General features: G+C 45.4%; 1 protein-coding gene across 1 annotated transcript; it reads left to right on the forward strand.

Annotated features, from left to right (window-relative positions):
- The first annotated feature begins 3,798 nt into the window (after nucleotides 1-3,798).
- Nucleotides 3,799-11,931, forward strand: LOC111147203 (GATA zinc finger domain-containing protein 1-like). The gene is made up of 4 exons (XM_022503095.1): nucleotides 3,799-4,107; nucleotides 4,906-5,031; nucleotides 6,637-6,696; nucleotides 11,677-11,931. Exons 1-4 carry the CDS (start codon nucleotides 3,856-3,858, stop codon nucleotides 11,929-11,931), a joined length of 693 nt encoding a protein of 230 aa, XP_022358803.1. The 5' UTR covers nucleotides 3,799-3,855.
- The last annotated feature ends 717 nt before the right edge of the window (nucleotides 11,932-12,648 follow it).

Here is a 12,648-nt window from a genome sequence, read left to right on the forward strand (position 1 = left end):
CTCCTATTGGCCTCAGAATCAACATTAACCCGGCACTTACCAAACATAGAAGTGTTTACAACCTCACATGTACTAACTTACCGACTCCTCAACGTGACCCCGGGAGGGACGTGCTCTTGTCATCCTCGCCTGACAGGTAAGTAAGCGGAGACGCAGGTGCTCTGCCCCGGAGCTGCACAGGACAAGGGTCTGAGTGCCCAAGGAGCCCCACAGTGCCCATACCCACCAGGACACAAAACAAGATGCACAGTACTCTCTTTGAAACCAGGCTGTGGTATATTTATTCCTGTCTCCACAGCACACGCTTGCTCGCTATCTCTCTCTCTCTCTCTCTCTCTCTCTCTCTCACACACACACACACACACACACACACACACACAGACACGGTGAGTAGAATTTTCTCAGGCATCCCCACAGGCACAGATTGTCTCTGTGTGCAGTTGAACCCTCTCCCTGCGTCCAGGCTGGGTCTCTCTCTCTGCTTTTGTTTCAGTCTGAGATCTCTCACTGGCACCTGGGCACTGGGGAGCCCAGCCTGGATGGTTGTGGTTCATGCTCTTTCTGAGGTCCCAGGAAGGGAGCAGGGGATTGGGTTACAGACTTCATTGAGTTGCCTTCCTGAGTTCTTTCCTTGCACCCATTTCCCTCACCTCCCAACTTGCCCCTCCGCCCCTGGCCCCATCACATTCTCTGCCTAGCAGCCCTGTTTGTCCCCGTGGCACATGGCTCTATTATGCTCTAGCGCCGTCTGCACAGGACTTAATGGCTTTGCTGCTTGGAGAAGCCCACTTACTGACTTAGGAAAAGCCAAGCACAAGAACTGATCAAATCTTCACACAGCCCTGAGGTGGGCAATACCATCCTCACTCTACAGACAGTAACCAGAGCTGCGTGAGGATGTCCAGCCACCAGTCCTTGAAGGAGACCCAAACCACGGTACACCGCTATCTCCAGCTAGGAGAGGATTTGTAAGGCTGATAAACTGCCATTGTTTCCTTTTTTCCCACTAGATATTTTCTTTTCTTACTTTTTTTTTTTTTAAGATTTTGTTTATTTGACGGAGAGAGAGATCACAAGTAGACAGGCAGGCAGAGAGAGAGGGAAAAGCAGGCTCCCCGCTGAGCAGAGAGCCTGACGCGGGGCTCGATCCCAGGACCCTGAGATCATGACCCAAGCTGAAGGCAGAGGCTTAACCCACTGAGCCACCCAGGTGCCCCTCCCATTAGATAATTTCTTTTTTTTTTTTTTTTTAAATAAAAGGAGCAGTTGATGTAGTGAAAAAAATTCAAACAATACAAAATGAAAAGTGAAAGTCTCCCTCACCAATTCTGTAACCATCAACTGACAGCAGTTTTCTAATGGACTAAAACAAGTATTCATCACACACATACAGCTTTTAAATTTACATAAAGTGATCATATTTTATACATTGTTCTATAAATTGCTTTCTTTCCTTTATCCTTTCATATCAGCCCACAGAAGAACCTCAATTAAATTGTTTCCTGTGTCGCCCAGGATGAAATCCAAAGTCTTTACTTTGGCCCACATAATTTTTTTAAAAAGATTTTATTTATTTATTTGACAGAGATCACAAGTAGGCAGAGAGGCAGGCAGAGAGAGAGAGGAAGAGAAGCAGGCCTCCCGCTGAGCAGAGAACCTGATGCGGGGCTCGATCCCAGGACCCTGGGATCATGACCTGAGCTGAAAGCAGAGGCTTCAACCCACTGAGCCACCCAGGCGCCCCATGGCCAACATAATTTTGATGCAAAAATTTGACAAAGATATTATAAGAAAGGAAAATTACAAGCCCATCTTACTCATGAACATAGATGCAAAAATCTTAAAAGTATTAGTAAACTAAACCCAGCAATATGTGAAAAGGATAGTATATCACGACCAAGTTGGATTCATTCCAGGAGTTGTAATGTTAATTTAACATTCAGAAATATGTCCATGTAATCCACACATAGAAACAAATAGAAATAGAAGGGAACTTTCTTAACCAAAGGGAATCTACAAAATCTATGATGGCAGAAGTCAGTGTAGCTGTTATCTCTGGGTAAGGGGCAAGTGGGTGTTTTTGTGATGGTAACATTCTATTTCTTGATTTTGTGGTTAGAGTTACTTTGTGATAAAAGAGGTAAAAAATGGGAGTTCTTCCTGATGATCTCAGCAGGGTGAAGGGCATGACTGGAAGTTATGGGAACTGACAAAAACAGGAGATGGAGATGGAGATGCGGGCTGCGAAAGAATGGAGGAAACAGGGTTTGGGTGTTCATGTGGATGTTGACCCAACCCAGGATAGTGTCCTATGATGGAGAGGAAGCTGGTGAGCCAGGGGTCAAGGTTCTCTGTGAATGAGAGGGAGTAATATGTAGATGAAGTACAAAGAGAAGTATACACTAGGAGATGGAGACATGCATTAGGGTGCATGAAATTTATGTAGAAGATGATTACAACCTCACATGTACTAACTTATGGACTCCTAGATGCGCCTTACTGGGCGAATGGTTCTAAAACAAGGAGACAACAGTCCTTATCTATTTTCCTCAACCACTTTTATAGTTGGTCTTAATCCCCACGAAGGTACTGGAAAGTGGTTAATATTTCGTTCTACTATTGGGGAAACCTAGATTCAGAGCAAGAATGCCTGAGCCACAGCCCAGGCCCCAGGGCTTTTTGAGGGCCTTGGGATGTGGTGTCAGAGCAGAGACTGTGTCTGCCAGGGGTCCGAATCATGGTCCCTCCATTGATCATCAGTTTACAATAAAATAGGGGTAGTAACTTCTTTCAGGGTTGTCATAAGCACTAAATGAGATTTTGTGACATCATAGGCATTCAATACAAGTTTTCTTCTTTCTCTCCCTGGGCCATGCCACCAGCATGTTCATTGGGATGTCTCTAAGTGTATCCAGTCTAGAAAACCCAGGATCCTGAAAACAGGTATGCAACCACTAAGCTAGGAAGTGAGGCTGAAAAGCAGAGACTCCTTTCCCTGGTGAGGCTTGTTCTGGTAGCCACATTAAAAAGAAGGGAGCTGGCTTGTCATAATGCTCTCTAGGCCAAACCCGTTGTCTTTCCACTCTGATGCCATCACGGGCGTGCTGATCAGAGGCTACAGGATCTGTGATAACATCGTCACCCAATGGCTAAGGAACGTGTGCTTGACATCGCAGGCTTTAAAACGTGTTTCCACTTCTAATGCATAAATGGATACAACTCATATAAACAAAAGTACTTGAGGGTCTAAATTATAATTTTTAGGAGTGTAAAGGCGTCCTCAGCAGGAATGTCAGATTTAGCAAATACAAATCCAGCACACCCAGTTAAATCTGAATTTCCGGTAAACAACAAATGCTGCGTGGGATACACGCATATCAAAATATTAATCGTTGCTTGTCTGAAATTCGAATTTAATTTGGCGTTCTGCATTTTACCTGTCAATCCCACACCTAAAGCCAAAAACTGTTTTAACATCTTTCCCCAGAAGGCTACCAGGTCCGAACTACAGTCCACTTCAGATGTTCCGAACAGGGCACTTCCGGTCGGGGGGCTGCGGAGGCCTGCGTCGCTCAGGCCCCACCCATCGCCGGAAGCCTTCCAGGCCAGGCCCCGCCCCCGGGCCCGCCTCCCGGCGCTGTGGGCCGCCCGCGGCTGTTGTCGGTCGAAGAGCGGGTGGAACCGCCTTCCCGCCTCCAGGGGGCAGCGGTCGCCCTCGTGTCCCTGCGTGGACAGCTCGGCGGCCGCGCCGCTCTTCCTGTCGCTGGGAGTGGCGGGCCGACCAGCGGGCGGCCCGGGCCGGCGGTCGCCATTCCCGTATCGCTGCGCCCGCGGGGGCCGCCCGAGCCCGCCACGATGCCCCTGGGCCTGAAGCCCACCTGCAGCGTCTGCAAGACCACGTCGTCCTCCATGTGGAAGAAGAGCCCGCAGGGGGATATCCTCTGCCACCACTGCACGGGCCGGGGCGGCGCGGGCGGCGGGGGCGCTGGCTCGGGGGCGACTGGTGGGACTGGGGGCAGCAGCGGCGGTGGCGGCTTCGGCGCGGCGACCTTCGCCAGCACTTCGGCCGCCCCTCCGCAGAGCAACGGGGGCGGGAGCGGCAAGCAGGTGAGCTCCTTCGGCCCCTCTGGCGGGCGGAGTCCGACCGGGCGTGGGGTGGGCGGAGATGGGCCGGGCGGGGACGGGGCGCGCGCGTGGGCTCTCCCAGATCTCGGTGACCCTGCTAGAGAGGCGCGCCCGCTCCCACCCACGATGAGATCTTCCCTGATTTGGCCCATTCTAAGCACCTTTTGTTATTGTGGGAAATTGAAAGTGTAAAGAAGCAAGACAATTTAAAACCCTTCAGAAATCCCCGTCGTCGTAATCACATTTGCGGTAGTAACCAGACCTCTCAATACACACACGTATACACACACGTAAACGGGTCATGCTACTGGACCCACTTTCCCTGTTAAAGTTTATTATTAGTTAATGTTATTAAGTAAGATTACCATGTCATTGTTTTAATTGGCAGCGTAAGTATTCCATTGTAGAAAGTTCCACACCTAGCCCGCTCCCTGGGGTTGGGGAGCTGAGTTGTTAAGGGATGTTCTACACTATAAACACAACAAACGAATAGTTCTTGCTTTGGCCTAGGCTTCCTGGTGCACCTCTCCCATGACCTATTGTAAGTAGTTCACACCTTTTTGGAGGCTCTGGAGATGCTTGTCTAGGGCCCTCCCTGTTTTAATTAGCCCAGTTCTGGGATTACAACAGGGTAAATAGAAAAGCCACATTCTTACTTAATTTTTAAATAGCATTAGGTGGATACTCTGAAGTCCTTGTAAGATGGTGGTATCGGGACAGCAATCTTTCTACAATTTTATTTCTTTATCTTTTTTTGTTCTTTAATTGTTTATATAACAGAGTAAGCAGGAAATTCACAGGAGGTCTGCTCGGCTCAGAAACACTAAATACAAATCTGCTCCAGCTGCTGAAAAGAAAGTTTCCACGAAAGGAAAAGGGAGAAGACATATTTTTAAATTAAAAAACGTAAGATGATTGTGGACAGTGTCTTTTACAGTAATGGCATTGTGTGTGTAGTGTGTCCTGTCAGCGCCTTCATCTCTCATCTGAACTTTATTCTTCCCCGCGTTTCTGCGGTATTCTGGGGAGTGGTCCACACTTCTTAAAAGTGAGCTCCGTTGCAGGAAGCTTACTGTTTATAATTAATAATATCCTTTCTCTTTTTTTCGCTTTTAATTTTTTTCACTGGAAAATATATGAGTCTAAAAGAAACATAAACCTTGAATGCATTTGATTGGGTCCTTTCTGCAAGGAGGAGGTGGGATTATGTTTCTTGATATGGTCGGATATATTAGGGGGAAATTTTTTTTTTTATTCTTTAAAGATCAAAGTAAATAATACTGGAACTCATTCATTTCCATATTTGTTTGTTATTACAGCCCCAGAAAATGTATCTTACTGACTTATGATAATCAGTTGATGAATGTGAATCAAAAATTTTGCCAAACCTTTCTTCTACTGTAAAAACTGGATGGTTGAAAAACTTGTGCCGGGGGTAGTTGAAAGCACCTGTTTTTGCAGTAAACTCTCAGTATTTTTGTAACACAAGGGGAAAATGGTCATACACAGTGGATGGTGCGTTGTAGTCTACTTTTTTAAACCTCAGGTTGATGTTCTTTCCTTTCAGAACAGGAATGCTTCCCTTACCAGTGAAGGCATTTCTGAAGATGGGCGTATTCATTTGTGAAACACAAGTAAATTCTTGTGCCGATTGCAGATTCTTAATCAGAATAGTTGCCCCTAACTGATTTAAGACTTTTATAATTTGGTTTTCTTAAAATGAGGTACCTGTTGACAAAGTGTGTTAAGTAAATGCATGTGACTGTAGTCATATTGCTCACAGTTTCGTATCGCTCACAGTTTCCTCCTCTGTGTGGTGGAGTCTGCTCCGCAATTATTTTAGTATCTGTTTCGCTAGCAACCCCTCTTCAAGGTTGTTCCCAAGACACATTTGGGGAGGCCCGGTTTTCGTGTTGTGGCATGTAAGCGTGTACTACAGCTTAAGAAGGGATGGCAGTAATGGCTGGGTGGTGGCAAACGACTTAGGACTCCAAGGAAGTTTCATGTAAGCTGAGTTCGGCCTCGCTGGAAAATTACTTCTGATGACTAGGTGATCCCCAGCTGGTTCCATGGTTAAGTTGAGACGGAAAACGTCTTCAAGGAGACACTTTTTCACCTTGTGTTCACCTACACGTTTTATGCCTTCTGCTCCCGTTACGGCCAGGCCTTCACAGCCAGGATATTGTTTCCAACCCAATGTTAGTATGTAATGAAGCTTCAAAAGCGCTTGAGATAGATCTCAGCAGCAATGTCAGAAGTTTGTGCTTTAGTTCTCAGCAACTTTTAAGCTGACAGTAGCAGATATAGCCACAGAATTACTCAGACTGTGGTTTGCCACAACATTCAAAAAATCGTTCAGCTTTTTATTGCACTTCTTGTCAACGAGCAACAGATTTAGTATTTCTTAAGTCACAGAACTCTTGTAGATGACTGGAAAAATGCCTGGATACACTACACACACATACACACTAGGTATGTGCTAATATTTTTACTTTTTTTTTTTTCCCCTAGCCCATCAAAGCTCCTGAGTCTGTTTCCACTATAATCACTGCAGAATCAATCTTCTATAAGGTAAGCATCTATGGAGTTACTGTGGGACGATTTGGGCCTGTTGTATGGTATACTGCCAAATGTTGGATTTGTCTAAATGTCTCTGCTCCTCTGTATAACGTGTGACTGTTTTTTGTTCTTTTCTTTTTTTTTTTTTTTTTTTAAAGATTTTATTTATTTGACAGAGACAGTGAGACAGAGAACACAAGCAGGGGGAGTGGGAGAGGGAGAAGCAGGCTTCCCACTGAGCAGGGAGCCTGATGTGGGGCTCCATCCCAGGACTCTGGGATCATGACCTGAGCTGAAGACAGATGCTTAACGACTGAGCCACCCAAGCACCCTGTTTTTTGTTCTTTTCTAAGCTAGTTTTCCCTGTATATGGCAGGTATAAAACATTTCATCCAGAGCTGAGATAGGAGGGGTAGTTGCTTATTGAAACATGGTATTTTTAAATATTTTAAAATGCTATTGTATAGTGTGGAGTCATGAAAGCATGAGCCACCCTCGTCACTGTGACAGTCACTGTGGGAGAAGCACAAAACGGGGACTTGGACAAAAGAGGGAGTAGAGACTTGATATCTAGTGGGTTGGGGAGGCAGAGAGATTCTAAAATGCCTTTAAGCAGAAGTGAGAGGAATTAGGGCAATAGCAGGGGTTAACATCTACAAGAAGCAGATGGTGAGAGTCCAAAATATTTTGATAAAAGAGTGAGGAAGTCACTGGGGCGCCTGGGTGGCTCAGTGGGTTAAGCCTCTGCCTTCGGCTCAGGTCATGATCCCAGGGTCCTGGGATTGAGCCCCGCATCGGGCTCTCTGCTCAGCAGGGAGCCTGCTTCCCCCTCTCTCTGCCGGCTTCTCTGCCTACTTGTGATCTCTGTCTGTCAAATAAATGAATAAAATCTTAAAAAAAAAAAAAAAAAAGAATGAGGAAGTCAGGTTTCCTAGGGCCAGAGGCCACAGACAACCTGCTCCTTTGGCAGGAGACATGACATATCATTATTTTTGAACCAGAAGGCTTAGGAAAGCAGTTGCAACACAGAAACGGCTTCCACAGCCTGGCGGTCCTGACACAGGCAGCAGCCATTACATGCTGTTGGTGTTTTGGGGTCTGAACTATTGGCACCAGTTAGTGCTTCATATCTGACCCAAGTGGACCAGACACTGAGAAACTCAAGTGTGATACTCTGTGTGTACCTTTTATGTTGTCAGTAGCCCAGGATCTGTGTAGTCTAGAACAGCCTCTACACAGGCAAACATTGCTCCTATGTTTCCGGCATTTCAGGCATTGCTAATAATAAAGTAGCTAAAGTTTAGTATGTGTTTGGTGTGTGTCAGGCCTTGAGGTGAGCGCTTCATAGGCTTTACTTCATTCTTTGAAGTAAACTCCACTCTGTGAAGTGCTACTGTTTTCTCCGTTGTATGGATGAAGAGTAAAGCACAGAGAATTTCAAGAACTTGTCAAAGATTCTCTCGCCAACAAGTCACGGAGCGAGGCAGTCTGCTGGCAGAGCTCAGCTCCTGGCTCCATTGGCAAGTGGCTGTGTGACTGCATTGAGACCAGCCTTTCTGGTGTTTCTTCATCTATAAAAGAGGGGTTGTAAATAGTAGCCACCTCAGTGGGTCACGCGAGGTCCTGTTTGTTAAGCACTTAGCAGAGTAAGCACTCAATGAATAGTAGAAATTAGCATCGTCAGGTTTTCAAATTTGTGTATCACTCTCAACGCTGAACATAGTTTATAGATTAAGTCCAGAAGCAACTGGTTGGGAGGCACCTGGCTGGCTCAGTCAGTAGAGCATACAGCTCTTGATGTTGGGGTTGTGAGTGCAAACCCCATGTTGGGTATAGAGATTACTTAAATAAATAAACTTAAAAAAAAAAAAAAAAGAAAAAACTGGTTTGGCTAAGGATTTAGTGTACTAATGATTTCCAGGCAAGTCTCAACCAAAAGGCAAAAGGTGTGTGGAACCTGTTATTACAAGTATCATATTTCTATTTTTTTTTTTAAGATTTTATTTATTTATTTATTTGAGAGAGAGAGAGAGAGAGCGTGCATGTGCATGCATGTGCACACTGAGCGGGAAGCCTGCTGTAGGGCTCTATCCCAAGACCGGGAGATCACTACCTGAACCAAAGTCAGACGTTTAAGTGCTTAAAAGACTGAGACACCCAGGCACCCCTCAAATATTGTATTTCTTATTGCTGTCTGCCACCCCTGTTCGTTAGACAATAAGGACAAAGTGCATCAAAATGTTGAGGTCCTGCTGCCGATACGCAGGATTGCAGAGGCTGCTGCTGCAGGTAGCACTGGGGCAGGAGGGCTTAAGAGGTCATTGCCATCTGCTGAACTCGAGCCCAGATCAGGCATGCCAGAGGGAGCTGAGTGCAGCCGCTGGGTTTGACAGCCAGGAGTATGGGCACCCAAGACCCCAAAGGGTTGAACGGCCTCCCTGTGGCAGAAGAGCCGCGTGAACAGCTCTGCTTCCTCCTAATCCAGTGTTCACAGTATTGCGTTGATCTTCTTTCTCTTCTGCCAGAAACCCTGAAACCTCCCTGCAAATGAAGGGACTCCTTAGATTAAGTGCCTTAGTCATGATTAGTGCTTTTTGTATATCCATGCACAACACAACACAGACTAATAAACAGTTAACCAGGTTCCAGATACTGCTTGCCACTGGAATCTTTTTTTTTTTTTTTTTTTTCGTAAGATTTATTTATTTAGGCACATCTGGGTGGCTCAATTGGTTAAGTGTCTGCCTTTGACTCAGGTCAGGGGATGAAGTCTCATATCGGGCTCCCTGCTCAGCAGAGAGTCTACTCCTCCTTCCTCTGCCTCCCCTTGTACTCTCTCTCTCCCTCTGCCTCTCAAATAAATAATAAATACATAAATAAAATCTTTTTTAAAAAGATGTATTTATTTTAGAGAGCATTTTAGAGAGCAAGCAGGGAGGGGGGCAGAGGGAGAAAGAGAGAATCTCAAATGGATTCCCCATGGAGCACAACCCTGAGATCATGACCTGAGCCAAAAGCAAGAGTCCAAACTCAACTAACTGAGCCACCCAGGCACCCCTGGAATCTTTCAGTAAGACATTGTCTTTGCCTTGCAGTTCTGTTTCCACACTATTATGTATTTTGAGTTAATATTCATTCAGCATATATTTGAGTGTCTATGTTAAGCAAGGCCCTCTTAATCATTTATAATTTGGGAATAATGATTCTATGTGTAGACAAAGCAAACTATAAATGCAAAGTATTTATGTGACAAATTACTAAAACGTTGAGTAGTGGCTCCAAGGACTACCTGATGATGGACACGAACTACCAAGTAGCAGATTGTGGCCCGCATTCACTCTGCCCTTCCGTAAGCGATCCACATGCAACACAGTTGAAGGATCCACCAGGAAAAACTCCAGTCACCGCTCACTCACTGGAAATATTTCTTCAGAATTATTTTTATGGTTGAAGGGCACACTCCAGCAGCTTTCCCTCCTGCCAAGGCCCTATTTTGATGGAAGCCATGATAAATCACACTTGGTCCCTACAAGTCAAGGTTACTTTTGCTGACTGAGAACCACACCCACCTAAGGGAGTGCTGGGAATCATAAAGATTTGGATCAGCCATTATGGATGTTCAAGGGAGAAATTATTTCCTTTTGAAGACCTAGGGAACTAGACATGCAACAGATGACACAGGCAGAGTCATAAGGAGGGCTTGACACAGACACAACAGATGAGTTAGTTGGCTGCGAGGTGGAGCAGGGATAAGACCTGAAGCCGTGAGTGCTGGAAACGCAGGTAGCTGTCTTTTGGGCAGATAGCTGAGTGATGGCAAGGGACCTATCCTGAAGACCGGTTATAATCAGAGGAGTTTCTCTTGTTTCTTTGGGTTTGAATGTGTGGTGTCCATTTTCTTTATGGATGGCCGAGGAGGAAGGAGTGTAGAACGTATTCTCATCAGGTAAGCATTGCTTTTCAGTATAGGACAGAGATGGACCCTGGAGCCAGTGAAGGAGCCCCAGCTGCATTCCTGCCTTAAGTAGCCTTCAGTAAGGTCACTTCTCCTTTCTACAGCTCAGTGGCTGTAGCCCAAAAAATAGGGAATATCATTGTTTTGATGTAAAATCAAAGTGTCTTTATAAAAATGTTTTCTCCAGATGCACGTTTTCGGGGGTGTGTATAATTTTTATTTAAGAGTGAACAACTTTAGAATTGGTATCCAGGGCCCCTGGGTGGCTCAGTCAGTTGAGCGTCCCAATCTTGACCTCAGCTCAGGTCATGATCTCAGGGTCGTGAGTTTAAGCCCCATTCAATGTGGAGCAAACTTAATTCTCTCTCAAAAAATAAAACAAAAAGGGGTGCCTGTGTGGTGTAGTCAGTTAAGCATCCGCTTGATTTCACATCAAGTCCTGTTCTCAGGGTTATGAGAGCGAGCCCCACATTGGTTCTGTGCTCAGCACGGAGTCTGCTTAAGACTCTGTCTCCTGGGCGCCTGGGTGGCTCAGTGGGTTAAGCCGCTGCCTTCGGCTCGGGTCATGATCTCAGGGTCCTGGGATCGAGTCCCGCATCGGGCTCTCTGCTCAGTGGGGAGCCTGCTTCCCTCTCTCTCTGCCTGCCTCTGTGTCTACTTGTGATCTCTCTCTGTCAAATAAATAAATAAAATCTTAAAAAAAAAAAAAAGACTCTGTCTCCCTCTCCTTCTGCCCCTCCAACAGTGGACACACACGCTCTTTTTCTCTCTAAATAAATCCTTAAAAAAAAAAATTCTCTCCCTCTCTCTTTGGGGGTCCCTCCACCCCCACTTAAGCTTGCTCTCTCTCTTAAAAAAAAAAAGAAGGAAAGAATTGGCATCAACCTTATAAGCATTGATGCATTGGACCATCTCAAAGGTGTTTTACTGACCACTGTGCAAACTGTTCATTTCGTGTTGGGGAGGTTTTAGTTCATAGCTCTGGTGCTTTTCTCTATTTCTGTTTCAAATATGGGATTGTCTTCTGTTTCTCCCAGGGAGTATATTACCAAATTGGAGATGTTGTTTCAGTGATTGATGAACAAGATGGAAAGCCCTACTATGCTCAGATCCGGGGCTTCATCCAGGACCAGTACTGTGAGAAAAGCGCCGCCCTGACGTGGCTCATTCCCACCCTCTCAAGCCCTAGGGACCAGTTTGATCCTGCGTCCTACATCATCGGTGAGTTTGACAAGTGGTACAGGTTCCTGAACGCAGGGAACTCTCCTCTATTATGTAACAGAAGCTATTAGTCTGCTTGGGCTGCCATAACAAAGTACCATGGGCCAAGTGGGATAAACACAAAACCTATTTTCTCACACTTCTGGAGGCTGGAAGTGAAAGATCAAGGTGCTGTCAGGGTCACTTTCTGGTGAGAGCACTCTTCCTGGCTTGGAGGCGGTCACCTTTTCGCTGAGTCTTCACGTGGCCTTTCCTCTGTGTGTGCACACTCCTAGCGTCTCCTCACCCTAGAAGAACATCAGTCCTATCAGGTTAGGGCTCCAGCCTATCACCTCATGTAACCTTAATTATCTCCTCAAAGGCCCCATCTCTAAATACCATCCCACTGGGGCTTAGGGCCTCAACAAACGGAGTGGGGAGAATATAATGCAATCCATAACAAACGTAAGCCTCGTTTAATGTTAAAAAGCAAAGAGTTTTGTAGAAAATATGAAAGACATTTTACATAGTTGGGGTTTGAGTGCTATGGGTTATTTTGAGTTAGGGCAGTGTATACCTACTAAAAAGTGATGTGGATAAGATTTTTCTGAGTGACCCCGTGTTAAACTCTATTAAAAGAATTTATTGCTCAGGAATGAGGCTTATTTAGGCGTATTTTTTTTTTTAAGATTTTATTTATTTATTTGATTTTTCTGAGTGACCCCGTGTTAAACTCTATTAAAAGAATTTATTGCTCAGGAATGAGGCTTATTTAGGCGTATTTTTTTTTTTAAGATTTTATTTATTTA

This window comes from Enhydra lutris, unplaced genomic scaffold (genome assembly GCF_002288905.1).
Source record: "Enhydra lutris kenyoni isolate GAN:26980312 unplaced genomic scaffold, ASM228890v2 scaffoldscaffold16, whole genome shotgun sequence".
Lineage (NCBI taxonomy): Eukaryota > Metazoa > Chordata > Mammalia > Carnivora > Mustelidae > Enhydra > Enhydra lutris.